We start from the raw sequence: 18,716 nt of genomic DNA, 5'->3' as shown, positions 1-18,716 counted from the left end.
AAAGAAAGAGAGAAAGAAAGGGAGAAAGAAAGAAAGGGAGAAAGAAAGACAGGGAAAGAAAAAGAAAAGAGAAGAAAAAAGAAAAGAAAAAAGAAAAAAGAAAAGAAAAGAAAAAGAAAAGAAAAGAGAAAAGAAAAAAGAAAAGAAAAGAAAAAGAAAAGAAAAGAAAAGAAAAGAAAAGAGAAAAAAGAAAAGAAAAGAAAAGAAAAGAAAAGAAAAGAAAAGAAAAGAAAAGAAAAGAAAAGAAAAGAAAAGAAAAGAAAAGAAAAGAAAAGAAAAGAAAAGAAAAGAAAAGAAAAGAAAAAAAAGAAAAGAGAAAAGAAAAGGAGAGAAAGAGAGAAAGAAAAGAAAAAGAAAGAAAAAAAGACTGAAAGAAAAATAAATAAAAAAGAAAGAAAGAGAGAAAAAAAAAGAAAGAAAGGAAGGAAGGAAGATTTGGCTGGATAGGGTGCAGGGACACCTAGTTTTGGTTATGCTTTGCCTAGAAAGGTTGGACCATATGATCCCTGAGGTCCCTCCAACCTGGCGTTCTATGATTCTGTGATTAAAGATAGATATAGAAGTATATTATGAGTTCTTTAGTTTTACTAAATTCTTCAGGTGTACAGTATCTAAAACATTTCAGAGACAAAATGGAAAAAAACCCAAACCAAACCCAAAACCAACACCAACACCAAAACTCCTTAAAATCTGTAGTAACCCCAATCCTGAAACACGTTATCTTTATTTCACCCAATTCTGTCCAAATTGAATTTATTAGTAGTAGTCTTATGTAGCCATTTTATTCTGAAGCCAAGCCTAGGAAAGGTTGGGTTTGCAGGTCTCCCTGCAGTGCTTGATGTGAGCAGCTGCCCCTGTTGCTATGTGCTGGCTGGCTCCCAGAGAAGGCTTTCGTGATACTTCTGGGAGGTCAGGCTTTGACTCATGCAAAAGGTGAATAAGGCAATCCAAAAAACCACAGAGATTTCACCAAATTTTACCACCTTGATGCATCTTGGGTAAATGAATCTTTAGCTTCCAAGAGAGGCATTTGTCTTCGTCACCCACACCCCTGTGTTGGTAGCTCCAACTGAGATACTTGGGCCTCTAGACATCTGCGAGTGGCTCTCAAGCAGGACAGAGGACATGTACCACATTGCATCTGGAGGATGGGCAGGATGCTTTGCTGCATTTCAAATGGCACCAAATGCTCCTGTCTAGAGTAGACAACTGGATCTTCATAGAATCATAGAATGGTAAGGGTTGGAAAGGACCTCAAAATCATCTAGTTCCAACCTGCAGATCCAGTTCCAATCTTGCCCAGAAAGTCAATGCCTCCCACCTGCCTTAGTCACCTGTTTTAGTGTGGGCTGGGGGAAGGCTGCCTCTTCCATCAACTTTGTAGCTTAATGCCTGTCCCAGAAAAGACTGCTTTTTGGTGGTTCAAGCTAGACACTTTAACTCTGTTTTCTGTCTTGTTCCGTATCTCTTCCTGCTGGAGCTAGTTTGAAGTCCTTTAGGTCACACAAATCAAGACAGAAAAATCACTTCAGAATGACAATATTTAATATTTACATATAACAGAGAGGCCAGTGATCGCACAGTAGGCAGGACAGAGGTGTCCCTGTAATCACGCAGACATGACACTGAACATCCCCAGGGCAGAACAGCTTGGAGCAAACAGATGGCAGCAGTACAGTGCATACACTTTTTCACGCTGGATGTTGCGTGTGCCACTGGGTACTGCTCCCTCTCCGAGTGCTGGCACAGCCTAAACTTGCTCTATCATTGCAATGAGAGTCAGGGAGGCAAGACTAAAGTATGAGGGCAGGGATGGTGTTCAGGGACCATGAAGAGCTCATAGAGCACCTCTGCTGATGAAGGAGTCTGTCTGTGCCTGACTGCATGATGAATATCCTTGCTTCTAGCTGCCTCCTTGAGTCTTTTCCTGGTTGAAACAGTTGGCTTTATTTTGAAGTCTGCTTTATATCATAGCACTGCCCAGGCTTCACTGCTGACAATGGGCATGAGCCATTTAAGCCACCTGGCAGGTTTGGATGCTCCTAGCTACGACTGCAAACTTTGGCAAGTCTTACGCATGTTTTTCTTTTACAAAAGGTACTTTTAAGTTTTATACATCAAATTTCCTGCTTTAGGGGTGAAGTGATACTCCAAGGCAGTGTACTTGTGCTCCTCATCTAGCACAGCTGACGTTTTCTTCCCCATTTTGTGTAAACGGGACACTAATACAAAGCATTTTCTGTGCTGGATTAGAGGACAACACAGCCACGTGTGTCCGTATTAACTGTACTCAAATAACTTGCTCTTATGCTACAATGCAGAAATGTGAACAACTTTTGACTGAGAAAACATCAGTGTTTCTCTGTGAAAAATGGACTCCAAGTGCTTCAAATGTATTCAGATTTTCACAGCTGTGTACGTGCATTCAGGATGGATAAAGATTATCTTACAGTTTGGCTGACTCAGTGGCATGTCCAGGAATTAACCTTTGAGGAAGTCACTGAAATGATGGGGCTTCTGAAATTTGCCTGTCGTGGACTTTAGCATCGAGGCCTTGATCTTGAGTAGTGATGAGGAATTATGCAGTTCCCGCTTGGGATTACTGTAGCTGTAACACCAATACTGATGCAATCTGTTGTCTCTCAGATTGTATCTCTTATTTGCTACCAAGCTGCACATAATTACTACCTTTATCGATTTAATGTTTATCTTTAACAGTTAACTGCTTTGTCCATGTGATCTATTTTAGAACAGCCCTACAGACCTTTGTGGAAATCACTGAAATTCCTATGCAGTCTCCGATGGGAAAAATTGGTGAGGTTCTCCACTGTTTCATGAAACTGAACATTTCTAAATCTTCATCTTGCTGCAATCCCTATTGTCTATATAGACTCAAAAGCCACGTCTCTTAGATGCTTCTGAAGAACTGATTTAAAAGTGCACTGGACTTTGTCAAGCATGACAGCAAGCTACTGAATGGGCATAAGGGGATTTGGCTCCAGAGTGGCTGAAAACTATGCTTCAGTTGCCTGCCTCTGTGGTGTTACATATGCCTTCAATATATTCCATGCACATCCTAATTTAAATCTGGAAGTGCCCAGTTAGCAAGTTAATAGCAACAGACAGGTGAGCTCATGGTGGGATTTTGAGGGGGATGAAAGGTTATTTACATCCAGACAGAGAGCTCCTGCTTGGTGAAGCTGATAAATGTGTGCATTAACAATGGTTCAGATTCCCATATTCACAAGGGGCAAGCAGTGAGATCTATATGGGGACTGTTGTGTTTTACGTGCAAGTATAGTGGTTAGGACCAGACAGATTGGTGGTTTTGCCAATACCTACTGAGCCCTAGTAGATATATTTAGAGAGATGAAAAGCTGCAGTCTCAGATCTAAGTGATCCAGACTTTTACCATCCTGACTTCTTTATGAAAAAATTCATTTTCCCCCATGAAACTCCTGACATTTTAGGTTTTCTTTGTTGTCCCCCTCATAAATACATCACAGTGCACTATCCTTATTGTATGTGAATTGGCAGCTCAATGCTTGTCCTGTAGGTCCGTCACATTCCAGAAATAGTTGTCTGAAAGGCAACGAATGAAAGATGATTAATTAATATTCCAGGGGGATATCAGACTTCCTGCAAGCATCTCGTACAGTGAAAATAAATAGTGAAAAGAAAGCAATGGTGATAAATAAAACTTAAAAGAAGTTTCCTTCCATTTTCTAAAATGACATTTTTACTACTGTTGACCAATTACAAACCCCTCTACTTCTCATCCCTCTCTGAGAAGCCAGAAGCCATTACCCTTCATCAAAAAGGCTTCTTGAATGGGAACACAACCATGCAACCAAGCATGTCAACGCATCACACTGCTCTGCTGTTTTGAAACATCTTAGGACTGGGTTATCCCTGACTACAGTGTGATGGAGAGACAGTGCGCAAGTGCATCTGTACTGCCTCAGCTCCCTGGAGGAGCTCATTCAGAGGCTGTGCTGATCTCTCTGCTCATGTACCATTACCAGAGCCTGAAAAAGAAAAGTGGTAAGAACATAAAGCACTCTGATATCTTTTCCTGCATACCAACCTTTCTTTTCCTCATGCATGTGCCACATATGAAGCCAGTGAGTCCACTGATGACTTGAATAAAACAAAGAATAGCTTCAATCACACCAATGGCCAGGAGAATAGAGAAAAGGATGATATTCCAAAGGATGATGTTTTCAGGTTCTTTGCAAATGCTCCATGTTGTCTGATTGAACAAATAATTTCCTCTGTGATAGAGAAAAATAACTGGCAATGTATTAGAAAACACAAATTTGACAATGCTTTCTGTGTTTTCTGGCATTACACTTTCTGAACTTGATTGAACAAAGTGAGTCTCAAATTCTACTATAATTGGTAAAAGCTGATGATTCTCTTCAGAATTCCCTTTACAGAGGTGCAATTGATGACTAGGGAAGTGAGACGCACCTGTTGCACGCACAAGAATCTCCCTTTTGTTTCATGGCAGTGTCAGTAACTAAAGGGAAAGGATCATAAGGATTTTAAAATGTGTCTCCATATTGTCCATTTCCTGCTGTGCTATCTCAGCCCAGTATATCTATCACCTCTGCCTCTGGCTTGAAGAGCATGGTTGCCAAGGTTAACTTAATGATTCAAAGAAGATTTTCATTTGATTTTCAGAAGTTGTTAGAGTAGACTCACTACATGATGATTTAGCAGATATCATAGTTATCAAACATTTCCTTTTGACTCCAGTGGTAGTCACAGCTCAGCAGCCTTTTGAAAGCCTGGTGCAACTTGCACAAGGGGCTGCTGATGAGCGTGACAGAAGAAACTCAGGCAGTTCTCCCAGAGATGATTCCTTGGTCAAAGAACTAACCAGCTGGAACACGGTACTCAGAGAAATGTGAGTTTAGGTGTAGACAGGGTGGACCATCAGTTCACGTTGGGAAAATCCTAATTTGCTATAGGAAGATGCGGGGGATTTAGGGAAGGCAAAGTTGAAGGAATTAAGGTTGAAATTAAGGGAGTCATACTCACTCCAGAGTGTCGTTCCTGAAAGGATAGAGGTACTCTCCATCACCTGTGTCACACAGAGGGCCCCCAATGAGCCCCAGTGAGGAGATGACCACACAGTATGCTCCTCCGGCAAATCCCAGCACAGCCAGGACCACTGACAGCAGCATCTGAAATGGAAAAGACCATCAGCATTGCATGCACAGAAGCTTGAGTAGCATGGAAAGCTTACACTGAATGGGAAGGAATTATCTTTATCTGTTTCTTATTGTATGCTGAAACTCATAGTAATAGCATGATATTTATGGGAATAAAAATCAGTTGACTTTATCGGACTGTGCAGATATCCTAGATGTGAAAGGATTTCAGACTGTATTCGCATTGCTTTGAAAAGTAGGTAAAGCCCAGAGTTTTACTTGTCCAGAGATCTATATTTGACCCATCAATTATGAAAAATCTGGAGGGACATCTTTCAAAAAGCCAGCAATACGCCAGTATTGGCTTGATGTCATCCGTATCATGTGCCTTGACACTTCCATCTCTTGACCAAGAGCACCTTTCTCAGCTCTTGTACCAACAGAAACTAGCAAGCAGTTACTGAACCAGGTATGAAAGCGACAGAGGGTACATTAGTGGTTTTGTTAATTGATGAGGAATGCAAAAAAAAGCCTTTTTTATTGCTGTTTTTTTTAAATTTTGCCACAGCCTGAGGTGGTTGCCGCTGCTCGTGTTGAGAAACCTAATTGCGTTGCATGTGGCAGCCATCAGTGACTTTGAATTATATGTAATGCACTTATACTTTTTACATTGTCCACTCCCATGGAAACGTTACCTTTACTCAGTTTTGGGGTAGTTTTCTGTTAATGGATAGATTGTGCCTCATTGATGTTTGTATATAGCAAAAGAATATCAGGAGGGTGCTACTGGTGGTGTATCTGGGACAGGCTTCTCACTAGTCTTGTTGAGAGTCACTGCTTGTGGTTGTTCACAACTCTGCCAAGAAGGAAAAGAGAAATACTCTGGAGGAGACTGACAGAGCCAAGGGAAGGCTTGGACTGGGTTAAGGAAGTGAGACTGCCTCGGAGTCAGGGCAGAGGCACAGCTGAGGAAGTACACTGGAAACACTCCCATCCATGACTTGGGTTTGAAGCCAAATACCACAGGCCTCATATTTCCCTATTGCCAGCAAATACCAGTGGAATTTAACAGCCCACAAGGAAGGTAGAAACCTTCTCCTACTGACAGAAGCCCCACAGAGCTCTGCACTTGAGAGTCAAATGTAAATATCCACCATCCATGTTACAGATTTGCGACATAGTCTTGAATTCACTGCCTGAACATGTTCAAGCTAGTGCATGCAGTTTCCAACTTGCCAGCTGGTGACTGCTTTCTGTAAAACTTTGTATGCTGCTGGTGTGTAAATTGACTCATTTTTGAGTGTTGTTTGTGTGTTGTTTTGCCTTTAAAGCAACCCCTGAGTTAGAAGTTGCTGTGATTTCTCGTGAGATTTATTTCATCATTACTGATTAATAACTCAGTCTTTTCTTTTGCAAAGGTGGGTGCTTTTTTTGTCTTTATCAGTATGCTGGCTGAGTTGCCTCTTAGCAGGGCTTCATTGTCAGCAAATGTAGGCAATTTAGTATATTGTCCTAGACCAGAGCAGTGCCTGGGTTGTAGCTAATGCACTGTCTCTCATAATAAGATCACCAGCCACCCCTTGCAGTGAAGGTGAGTGACCAATACTCTGTCTGAAACTGCTACCTGTGCTGAAGCCCTTCTCATCTGTTTTCTCATTTATTTCAACCGTGCATTCTGCCTCTTGGCTAAAGGATCTTAATTATGCTAAAGCCTAGTTTTAGCACAGCATAGCAGTATGGGGCATCCCAAAGGTAATTATGATAGCAAAAGTCAGATGGTCATTTGCTATTACTATGTTTTATGACAGTGATTAGTACCAGTAGTACTTGTCAGTGCTATCTTGATGACTATTCTGTGACACACAATCCTCTCATCTGAAATCTGTTGGCTGTATGACTAACTTCATCTCATCTATTTCCCTTATTGTGCACACAGTCACATAGACAAGGACTTTACTGCCTGAAGCTGCTGCAGCTGTTACATTTCCTCAGCATTTTCTAGACCTGCAGTTGTATTTCCCCATTATATCTACCATTCTGCAGACTTTTCTGAAGGTTTGCCCCATATCTGTGGAAATATAAGAATTTTATTAACTGTTTCATCATCTCAACCTTTCAGTATTTTCCTGGTGAACGGAGGAAGACTTTTAGCACTTATTCTTTGAGCATTTGCATCACCTGCTTTGGTGAAGTTACCAAGTTCCTCCTGTCCCAGCTTATGCTGCTCTTTATTGCCCTGGTTCTTGTTTCATGCACATTTCTTCCCTGTTACTTTCTCTCTTCTTTCACTTGTTTTGGGTCTTTTTGTGGAATTAACATTCTGTCTGGTTATCCAGATATCTTTATAAAGTTTCTTTGTCTGCAAAGCTGCTATGGCTATTCTTGTTCTACCAGTAACTCTAAAGGAAGGCTTAAAGTCAAATATCAGAGTATGTTTGCAGATGCAATGGCAGAAGCTGCATTTTGAGGGTCCTTTTTTCCATATTGTGCCAGTGCAGTGGATGCTTTCAGATATGTTCATGCTAAGACATGGAAGCTTGGTAAATCTGTTAACTTTCCAAAGTCATTACTTGCATTATGCAAGGACAAGAAGCTATCGAGGTATGCTTGAAGGCAACAATTTGAAATGAATTAATGAAAAAACTTACTCAATGCAGCACATAATCACTGGGAACTGGAGAATTCAATAAAGAGTATAAAAAGGATGAGAAATATAGCAATTATGATTACTATTGTTGATACTTCAGCAGAAGGTAAAGGCCTTGATGAAGTCTGAAGCTATTAAACCAGGAATTTTGCAAAATATAATAGGATTGAGTCCCTACCCTGAGGAAAATAGTAATGTTCTGATTGAATAATAATTATGACCAGTATTAGTCCTTTAACGTTTTTTTTTTTGCCCCTACAAAAAACAAGGCTGAGTATTCAGTATAAATAATCATTTTATACCTAAGGTTCCCAAAGCAGAACAGTGGCCAAACAAACCTTTGGATTACAGAGGCTCCTGAGTAACTCCAGTGTGGGTTAGTTCCCTGACAATAGGTGGAAGCTGGTGAACACACCACCAAGAGCCTGGTGACTCATACCATACAAACCCTGCTTCGGGTATGCAGCCTATAGTCAGGGCACCTGAGCAACCCTGCTGCGGGTGTCTACATTTCTTCCCACTATCCTCAAAGCAAAGTTTCCTGAGGTTTCTTCTCCTAAAGAAGCACATCATTGGCCTTCAGATTTCCCTGCAGTGCTCACCTCTTTTTGCATGCCTGGAAATCACCCTTTCCCAGGAGCTGTGCAGGGGAACTATTGTTTTTAATACCATTTATAGCCACTAGCTCTTTGCTCATGTCCCCATCTCATCTCTCCTTTGAGCCACATTCTGTTTAAAACAGGGTGACTTGTAAAGCTTCACCCCTTTCCACCTCAAAGAGGTGGGCAATTCCCACAGTCCCAGAAGACAGCATTTTCAAAGATACACTGTCCCGGCTAAGCCTATTCTCGAGTAGTACTACCTTATTACTGAATAGTAGTAGAGACTCTGTTCTTGAGTAACTTCATCACCTGGCCATCAGCTAACTATCTTTATACAAATATCATAGCACATAATTATGGAATCACAGAATCATAAAATCATAGAACCATAGAATCACAGAGTGGTTTGGGTTGGACAGGACCTTACAGCTCATCTGGTTACAACCCCCTTCCATGGGTAGGGACACCTTCCACTAGACCAGGTTGCTCAAAGCCCCATCTAATAATCAAACTACCTCTCAACAATGTCTATTGTATTCCTCTATAACGGCAAATAAGGAAGAGCTTGTAAGTAACCCATCAGTGACAGGAAGGTGCAGACAGGATACTTGGTATCTGTGTGCTGCTTCCAGGAATGGCTTAGACAGTCAAAGGGTGGTGGAGGACAATGGAGGAGAGTGGGGGTTCTGTGGATGCAGGCTGCTGGACAGCATGGTGCTACCACTTGCATTAGTGGGCTGGGGCAGTGAACTCTTGGCTCTGTAATATTTAGTGCTAGGATGAAGGATGGAGAAGGGAGAACTGAGATGACTTGAGGACTGAGCCCAGTTCAGCTGGATTCCCCCTCCCGACTTACCACGTTCAGCAGTGTGGGAACACCCACATTATGGCTGTTTTCACCACCACTTTCTACCTCACTCAGAATGAGATGCAGCTGGCTCAGGCACTGGGTTCAGGGTGCCTAGATTCAGCCCCAGCTCTTCAACTGCCGACTTGGGTGTTGTTAGCATCTTTTTGTGCATGTGACTTTGGGTGAAATCAATGCAATGGCATGTCCCTTGGGATGTACTTGTTGACATTAATGAAAAATGTTATTTTGGCATTATGAATAATGAATTACTTAAGTAAAACATCTTGAAGAGGTAAAGGTCTTCTTATGGATGAAACTAAATATTAATTGAAGAGTACAGAAGAGACATGTTTTGTTGTATGGAACCTCTCATTCCAGGCTGCTTCTGGGAAGGATGCAGACTAAAAATAACATTTCTAAATCACATTATTTTTCTAATAATGATAACCACAGAGAAGTCTGTGCCCAGGGCACGAGGATTAATGGAGATGCCTGTGTATGACATGTTGCTTTATAATATTCTTAATTATCAAGGGAAAAATTCTCCCTGTCTTTTCTCTGGATGGCAGAGAGCCCAAATTGCATTTGCACCTTTCATGTGCATAATGCTTAGAAAGATGTGTGCTACAGGTCAGAGCTGCAGGAAGCAGCGCTGGCTCCTTGGTGCCAGCCACAACATCTCAGGCTTTAAGCATGGGCCTGCAAAGCAGGGGACCTATCTGCCCCTGCAGAGGTAAGCAGGGATGCACCTGCGGAAAAACAAATTGCCATGGAAGGGTATTGGGAAATAGGATCAATTGGAAGCAGAAAGAACAGGCAGCTGTCTTAATCTTTAGGGTTGCCTTAAGCAGGAGGAAGCTGGAGCCAGATTTTACTTTATGTGGGATGAAGTAGGGAAGCTTTGTACCCCTCTGCCCTCAGCATTGTGCATAAATGCTCCAGCACCTGCCCAGCTGAGTACGCTACCCTTCCTATCAGCGGCTATCACAACATTCTTCTTGGCTAACTGAGCTCTCAGCCCCAGCCCAGGGACGCTGTAGATCAAGCTCCTTTTCTGCATTTCCCTGACATGGCTGTTGATGGTGGTGCCATGGTTTGTCATTGTACATTTCTACCTGCTGAGCAGCCATTTAGGAGCTATTGCACAAACCCCATAGCGCCACTTCAACACTTAAATATCCACTTACCCCACATCTGTTAGCGCAACATCCTGCTCCACCTGCTCCCAGCATCATGAAAGCTGGTAAAATAACCTGTGAGGAAAGAACAAGCTGAATTGGTGTGCAGTACTTCTGCTGGGATGGGTTTTAAAGCCTAGGAGCTGGGGCATCATGTTCCTCAAATGCAAACCTCCTGCCTCTTCTCTGTGAGTTGCACTTGCTTAGACTTCAGTGCTTGCTGAAGAGAAACTCTAACTTACAGCTAGAGTTGGCTGTCAAGTTTCTGGTACAGTGATTCTGAGTGCTGAAGCTATACTCCTTCTTTTCAGCAGGGTTTTGTTATTTTTTTCAGGAACAAATGTGTCAGTTTTGAGAAAATGGAATTTCTGTTTGGGAAAGATGCATCGGTGAAGTAAGAACTATGTCAGTTTAAGTTTTCTGACCATCCTGCTCTGCATTACAATAGGGAAATCAGTCTTAAACTTCCTGAAACACATCTGGCTTTAGGTCTTTGTGCTAAGCTTCTGGAAAACCTACAAAATGGACTTCTCTAAACAGGGAACTCCCAGTTAACATCAGCTTTCTCCGTGGTAATTATCAGGTGGAGCTGGACTGATATAATGAAGTCAGTAACCATCTGTGTCTCAGGATATAATGTCACCTTACAGAAGCACTCTGGAGATAGGAAAAGCTGCGTTTAGTTTGGTAGCTAGAGGGCAAGAAAGCCTTTGTGGGTCTAGCTGTGCTGTGCAGCCAGAGCATTCCTGCTGCCTTGCCTCTGCCCATTGCTTGTGTAGGCATTTCAAAGAGCAACGCAAGACAATGTGTATTTGAGAAAGTAGGAAACGGTCCCTATAAAATTAATGAAAGAAGAGGCAGCCAAACAAATGAGCAAATAAAGTAAAAGCTGTACAAGCAGCCTGACTAAATGCTGGACAGATGTTGTCCCATGTAGGGCAGGGAGAGCACAATGTCCACGGTGAATGGAGCCTGGGGAATTTATGTGTATAGTGACTATCACCATTAGACTGTGTAGGACAGTGCCACGAAACCTGATTAGATTTGCAGACCCCGTGGTATGTTTCAAAGGACTTTCACTCCGTTGCCTTTTATACACACCCCAGGGGCAGCCTCCAGCACCTGCAGTGGCCGCTGGACCACAGCTGGACACCTGCAGATGTAGAGCATTGAGGTCAAAAAAGACATTCCTCTTCCTGGAAAGAAATGAGCTCCAAAATAACCAGAGGTGGCCCCCAAGGCAGCCTCAGCCCCAGCATACTGCTGTCTGGCACTCAGGAGAGCTAATACTGCTGTCTGGCACTCAGGAGAGCTAATACCTCTGCCCATCAAACCAACACTCCCTGTCCTCCAGGGCTATCTTTCTTCTTTGGAGGTTTCCCATCTAGGCTGTGAACAGCTTTGTATCATCTATTAGCCTGGCTCAGGATGAAGGGTTTTCTTAGAAGCCTGATTATGAATACCTGCCTTTTGACATGCGAATGAGAATTTCCTAGATTTGGCTGGGAGTAAAATGAGGGCCATGCATGAGCCGTTGCTCAATCAGGCATTTTCCAGCGTTGCACGTTGGCTTCCATTAGGAAAAGTGTTGCTATGACACACAGAGCCAGTCTTTACACCCTAAGCTTTTGAAACAAGGAAAAGGAGAGGTTTTCACGTCATATAAAGCTCCATTAGGGAAGCAGCAGAGGAGGAGGAAAGGGTGGGGCTGGCTGCTCAGCCAGAATGTGAGCTGATCATCCAAGCTCTATCAGTCTAAGGATGAACTCCCATGTGGAGGCAGCTTTGCTCACTCATAGGGCCAGGGCAGGCTGTTATGAAGTTTCCTCCACAGCCCTGGCTCTGAAGCCTGTGTCCTGGTTACAGGGAGATCCTCCAAGGTTGGGCAACCTTTCCATGACTTTCTGCGTTTCCTTTGGGGAGAAGCTGGGTGCATGGGGGAGCACATTGCAGCCTGGTCTGTCCAAACTATGGAGTGAGGATACAGACCAGGCTCCAGTCATGGAGCCTGGCTTAGCTCCCTAGGAGGCCTGAAAACCACCCTTCATTTTCTCATGCTTCCAGCACCTGAAAATGGAGCTGATGGTAATGCTTTCTTTCCCATTCTCTTCACCTGTGGGCATTTATCATGCTGTTTTCTGGGAAACACGCACACTCAACAGCGTTCTTTGTGGATCAATAATTACTCCTCTTGCTGTGTTTTGAAGATCAATGCAAATGCAAATTTTGCCTCCTCCCCTCTCACTTGCTGTTCTCATTTTTGATGTATGCAGTGGTGGCCACAGGCAAGTCTGTGAGAAAGCCTTAAAAGAAGGCAAGTTTTCAATGAGCCTGTGATGCTGTCATGCCTAACTTCTGCCTTTCCTTTCATTGAACGCCAATGACTCCTGGGCTTGCAGTGATACGAATTTTCCACAGGTCTCTCCTGTAGTTCCACTTGTTGCTTTAGGCTTCCTTCACAAACTGATGCTTAGGTTCAAGCTCATCATGAGTAATAGGCCTAAGTGGTAGCTGGAAGATGAAGTAGGCAAGCTGCTGGTGAAGAACGACTTATACCATGTTCCTGCTTTGGGAAATATGACTCTGAACCACAACCACTGTAGCTTTTACATAGACTTTAACTGGTAGCTGCATCATAGCCTGACTGTGAATGAGATTTCCTTTTTTCTGAGCTAATTATTCTGAAACACTCATTTTTTTGATGTGCAGGTAGCCAGCTCTGTGCCAGTGTACCATCTGCCTGGGCTGCGAAACAGCCAGTGCTTGTCATAGGCATGTTACTCTCTCAACTTTTTATCTGACTTGGGTGGGTAATTGGAAGAGCATAAAGGGAGCATGCTTTCTAATGAACTGGAAAGGTCAGTATTCCCAAACATGTTCCCTTCGAGTTACGGATATTCACAAAAAAGCCATCTTTCCTAAGTGGTGGGATGGAGAACTGGCTGCAGAAGAGCACAAACAAACCAGATCAAACCCCAAAGGAGGTAAGTGGGTATGTGGGAACATGGGAGGCATTTGGGATTTAGGACGTTTGCAGCTCCACATTTGTTGTGTTGACTGGGTCTCTAACAAACACCTACTGAAACATGCTTCAGTTTTGCCCTTAATGGTTTTCTTGTGATTTAAGTGAGCATAGAATCAGTTAAAGGAGTAATGTGGGGTGCAGACAATAGTTACAATTCCCCACATCCAGCTGAGTTTAGGACCTCAGTTTTGCTTTGACTCATGGAGGATGAACACCCATGTCACCCTTCTCCACAGTGGGAAGTAAGTCCGATTGCTTCCTCCTGACTTGGAGTCTTCATATTTATCTCAGGAAAACCTCGTATCCCTGTGATTAGGGACTTTTTCAGTCTTGAATGAACTTTATGAATCCTGTACCCAACTTCCCAGTTAATGTTTATGCAAAACAGGTTTCTATGCCTTTTTTTTTTTTGTTATACTTACCCCTGAATTTAAACAAAACCCAACCAAGCCCATAAGAAACAGTAGCAACAATTCTGTCTTACCAGTATCCCAGCTCCCAGAATGCCATGGAAAAACCAGACCAGATCAGTTATCTCACTGAGCTGCAGAACTTGTCCATTGGGGAAGTACAGGAGGATGTTGCAGACTATGGCACAGACTGCCAGTGGGAACAGGGTGATCCCAATGCACTTCGAACACTTCCCTGTGCACATGGTAGCTCTCTGCTGAGGAAAGATGCAGAGAGGTTTAGGTTACTGCAGCACAGGGATCATGGCGTTTCAGCAGTTTTCTTCTTTCATGAAAGAAGGATCAGTTTTGAAGCAAGAAATGTTCCAGTTAAAGCACAGATAATCCTGTTCTACAGAGCCTGTTCCCTTCAGAGACGTTACTTAAAATGGAATTATTAAAAACTGGAATGTTTAATTGAATTTATTCAAATTTGCCAGGACTAAACATGTGTTGGTATGAAATGAACAGAGAGTTTTGTTTTAATTGTTAATGGACAACTGGGAGACTCAGCAACAAAACCATGGCTGCACAAACTGACACCCTGGCTAGGAGGCTTCATGGTGGGGTTAAGAATGGAAGGGGGTGCACCTAAACAGCACCAAGATGTCTAGGACCACTGCCTTGGGAAGCTGATTTGATATCATCTACTGCACTGAAGGTCTGGAAAAGCAGGAGATGACTGCCAGGAATGCCATAAAAACGTTCAACCTTGCCTTGCTGCTGGAGCAGCATGAGGAGCCTTACCAGGGCCCCACCAGCTGCATTTTCTCTATTTCAGTCAAAAATACACTGTCGGCAAGACCTGGAGAAACTTTCATTACTGTTTCCTATGACATGCTAACTCCACACATAAGAGTAAATAAGACTGTTGGTTATGTGACTGTTTGGCACCCACCCTCAAATATCTGAAAAACTGGAAATGTGTCCAACCCCATTTGCTAAGGGCAGGTCACAAAGCCATCCCAACTCATTTTCAGAGATCTGCCATAATGTATAAAACAGCAGGTTATTATTTCACAGCAGTAAGGTTCTTTTAAAATCAAGGAATCAACATAAATAACAGATCATTGGAAGAGGTCTCCAGTCCTATCTCCTGCTGAAAGCAGGACTACTACCAACACTAGGTCACTGTGCCAGCCATAGCTTTGTGTAGCTGAGCTTTGAAAGCCCCCAAGGATGGAGCTAATAACACCCCTCTGGGTGATCTGTTGCAGAGCTGCCTCAGCCTCCCTGTGAAAAAGTCTTTCCTCATGTCCAATCTGAATCTTCCAAGCTGTAAGCATGGCTGTTGCTCCCATGCTTTTCCACTACTCCATCACCTCTGTCACTCCCTTACAAGTTTGTTGCAGGCTGCTATTAGAGCCCTCTTCACCAAAGTGAGCAACCTCAGCTCATACTGCACCTGCACTGCGACCTATAGCCAAAGAGAAAAGGCTGATGAGTACAGAAGTGGATCCACAGCTATTTCTTCGTGTCAGGATGGAAATTGCAGACTACTGGGTCAGAGGTCATTGAACTTTTAGACTGCCACTAACTTTATGGCACAAACTGAGCACAACTTCCTCATGATGTTTTATCATAGTAAAAACCTCACTCCAGCTCAAGGCTTTCAAATGCATAAAAATACCAAATATGAATCTGTGCATTTCTGTTCTCATAGAAAGCTGACAGTTTATGATGTAGAGGCTTTGCTTTCCTGTGAGCAAGATGATATAAAATATAAGGGAAGGAAGATGATTTGGACACACACCATTTCAGAACATGTGTTACACACATACACATGCAGCCATGCACGCACAAATGCCTACTCTTGCTACGTGCAAACACGTTTTGTAATAACCAAGGCAGGAGAGAGTGAAATGCCCCTCAATTTAGTCATGTGCATTGGCTAATCCTGGAAGTTTTGTGGCAGAAGTTGGTGTTGAAAAGGTATTAAGCAGGTTGGGAGTATAGGAATCAATCAAGGTTGGATTTCCAAGCAGAATAGCCCAGGTGAAAGACAGCATGAAGACATTTGAAAAAGCCAGAGGCAGGCTGAAACCAGCTTCATTGACAGAACAAAGACAGCAAGAGGTGTGGTAAGTCATGAACACAGACCATTGTCCTCAGACCTCTGTAACTTAGAGGGAAAGCAGACAGACTTTATGGGATGCTGTATATTGTTGTAAGGTAGCTGAGACTGCCAGAGACTTCTGAGTTTGCTCTTCTATAGCAAAAAATTTGCATTGTTCTCTGCTGCTGCAGGTTTAATAACAGCACTGTGCTTAGATGGCTTTTTTTCTGAGCCCTTTACAATCACATCATGCTTTTTAATCCAGCTTTAAAGCAAGTTAGCTAGCATGAAACTATTCCAGAAGAGAACATTTTTAACAGAGATGCTTCTTGATTTATGGTCATTACCTATTGTTTATATAGTACCCAATGTATTTGTTAATTTTTTACACTGACTTTTGCCTGTTTGCTTTTCTGTCTCATTCCAGCTTGTGCTTTTCCATGTGCTTGCCCAATCTCATCTACTTCCCCTCCCCAGAGAGAAGCAAACAAGCACAGGCACAGCCTGGCCTCCTTCTGTAAAAGCTAAGTCTTGCAGGTGAGTTACAAACTCTCTTCTGCATCTTTCATACATAGCCAGAGGGCTTGGTTCTCGCCCGGTGCAAAGCAACATGACGCTGCTTTGGCTGGAAGAACAGGGGTTTACAACCCATTCTCTCTGACCTATCTCAATACCACTTCAAACTGCAAGGAGAACTTAACTAAACATCAATCACCAGACCTAGTGAGAGACTCTACCACCACAATCAATGTTGCTTTGCTACCTGTGTACATCAGAGGATCCGACTGTTATTACAGCTTAGGAAAACACTCTGGATTGCCACAAGCACTCAATGCACTTTATTAATTCAGCAAACAAAAGCACTTTCTACAGCTTCGCTAAGCAAGGTGGCTAGAGAAAGCTTCTAACTTTTAACTAGAGTTTTAGAAAGATTTGCTTTTTAATGCTGAGGGAAGCATAGAAATATCTTTGCTTACCTTCTACACGGGTCTAATTTGGCCTCCAAGCTCCAGTTCCCAGCAGCTGGCTTCAGGCTTTCCAGCTCTTCTCTCCTGAAGCACGGCAGTCTGAGGGAGACACAGAGATGTTTTCTAGTGATGGCCTCTTTTAAACAAACAGCTGTTGCTCTTCAGAGAATTAGGAAATACCCCACATTATCCCTGGTTGGCCAGCGGGAGGTTGGCGTGCCACCCAGTGCTATCGATTACGTTCAGGCAGTGTTCCAGTGGTCAATGCCTCGGCCCCCCAGGACACACAGCTTGGAGCAGTGGAGACCTTTTTACTGCTGCAATCATTTCAGCCGTGGAGGTTGGCAGAAGAGGAAGGGCAGGAGACAGCAGTGGTGCAAGGGGTTGAAACACGAGGTGGTGGCATGGCAAAGCCATTGGTGTGGCATCATCTTCTGCACAATGCGGTTGTGACTGTTAAAGTTCAGAACCGAGTTTGCTGCAAAGCACGGGAGTGAGGTGAGTGAGAAGGAAGGGAGGGAAAGAAAATTCTTAGTAAGACAGTGGAAAAAAGAGAGAGAAGGGCAGAATGGCTGGAGAGAAGGGAGAGGTGTGACCAAGGGAGGAAACAAGGAAATTAAAACACAGCTCCAAGGAGGAGAGAGTAGGAAGATGGAAGGGAAATGAAGACTCGCTCTAGCAGAGAAGAAGGGAGAGATAGAAGAGGCACTAAGGATGGGCCAAGAAATTAAGAACACAATGAAGAGTATGAAGAAACATCAAAATTAAACTGGGAGTTGACTTCTACTGAGGAAAAAAGGACTTTCTTTTGTAGAAAATGTGATAGTAATAACCATTGAAATATGTTCAAACACAAAACCATATAAACATATCTAGGTTAGATTTGGCCCAAGTCATGCTGGGAATATGCTAAGATCCCTTCCAGATCAACTGAAAACATAAATACCCCCCTCTGGAAGGTACCTGCTGTTGCCTTGTTCTCAACATCCAGAAGGAAGGATGACTTGACCACAAAAGCATTAATGAAAGGGACATGTGAGTGAATGCAAAGATGCAAAATATTCCACTCTCCACCTTGCCATGTCACATTTTCAGTCTTTAATGTCACTACAAAAGTGGTGTATAGCCATATGTACATGACTTAGGATGTCCATGAGGTAGATGTAACCCTAGGTTGCATTTGTTCCTAGTGAGAGAAACGGACACTTTATCTGTGTTAGTATTAATGTTAAATACAATTTTTTTTACTGCTTCAAGAATATCTTTAGAATTGCTCATTACTGAAGAGGATCTATATCCAGTCTTTGAGGAGATCTGAATTAAAAGCTGCTTACTATGAGGTTCAGAAGGAATGCCAGAAAGAAGAGCAAAATGGAACTCTGCATTAACACCCAGGGACTGACAACCACTTGTTTTCCTGAAGTGATAGATAAATCCTAAAGAAATGGAAAAATAAACCAGAACACCCCAAACCAAAAACAAAAACCCAAGCTCCAAACCACTTAGAAACCCTGAATTTTGTCTGTGAAGTGTTCAGTGGCTAAGCTGAGTTTATGTGATTGTGTACATCTATTTTTCCCTCTGCGATATTGACTTTGAAGGCAATGCAAGCATTTTGTGTTCCACTGGTCAATGCCTCCTGATTATATTGACTGACTGTACATCAGTTCTGGTCCTCCTTTTATCTCTATCCTTGTAGCCATAAACTCTTTATTAATTTTCCAGTTGCACATAGTAGCACGGGTACTGAGAATAGAAATATAAATATGTGAAAAATCCTGT

At 42.7% G+C, this 18,716-nt stretch overlaps 1 protein-coding gene across 3 annotated transcripts; it reads right to left on the bottom strand.

Annotated features, from left to right (window-relative positions):
• Positions 1 to 1,527: 1,527 nt before the first annotated feature.
• On the bottom strand, positions 1,528 to 17,316 carry LOC133271620 (transmembrane 4 L6 family member 1-like). Of its 3 annotated transcripts, none has more exons than XM_061457883.1 (6): positions 16,944 to 17,316; positions 13,946 to 14,125; positions 10,446 to 10,511; positions 5,047 to 5,192; positions 4,088 to 4,274; positions 1,528 to 3,582 (listed from the first exon to the last, which is right to left on the bottom strand). In XM_061457883.1, exons 2-6 carry the CDS (start codon positions 14,114 to 14,116, stop codon positions 3,562 to 3,564), a joined length of 591 nt encoding a protein of 196 aa, XP_061313867.1. In that variant the 5' UTR covers positions 14,117 to 14,125; positions 16,944 to 17,316; the 3' UTR covers positions 1,528 to 3,561. The 3 variants fall into 3 exon arrangements, with proteins under 3 accessions (XP_061313867.1, XP_061313866.1, XP_061313868.1); XM_061457882.1 differs by having other exon boundaries at positions 13,946 to 14,128; positions 16,944 to 17,315; XM_061457884.1 differs by having other exon boundaries at positions 13,946 to 14,123; positions 16,953 to 17,315.
• Between the last annotated feature and the right edge of the window lie 1,400 nt (positions 17,317 to 18,716).

Source organism: Pezoporus flaviventris, unplaced genomic scaffold, assembly GCF_033815535.1.
Source record: "Pezoporus flaviventris isolate CSIRO_AGI_PZ_B2104156 unplaced genomic scaffold, CSIRO_AGI_Pfla_v1 ptg000025l, whole genome shotgun sequence".
Taxonomy (NCBI): Eukaryota; Metazoa; Chordata; class Aves; order Psittaciformes; family Psittacidae; genus Pezoporus; species Pezoporus flaviventris.
Note: the sequence above shows the minus strand (reverse complement) of the source record. Positions and strands in the feature narration are given on the sequence as shown.

Coding starts and splice junctions, on each gene's coding strand:
- LOC133271620 (XM_061457883.1), bottom strand. CDS start 14,116: ATGTGCACAGGGAAGTGTTCGAAGTGCATTGGGATCACCCTGTTCCCA. Junction 5,193..10,445: donor GTTGCGCTAACAGATGTGGG/GTAAGTGGATAT, acceptor TTTCCATTTCAG/ATGCTGCTGTCAGTGGTCCT. Junction 3,583..4,087: donor CATGCATGAGGAAAAGAAAG/GTTGGTATGCAG, acceptor GTTGCCTTTCAG/ACAACTATTTCTGGAATGTG.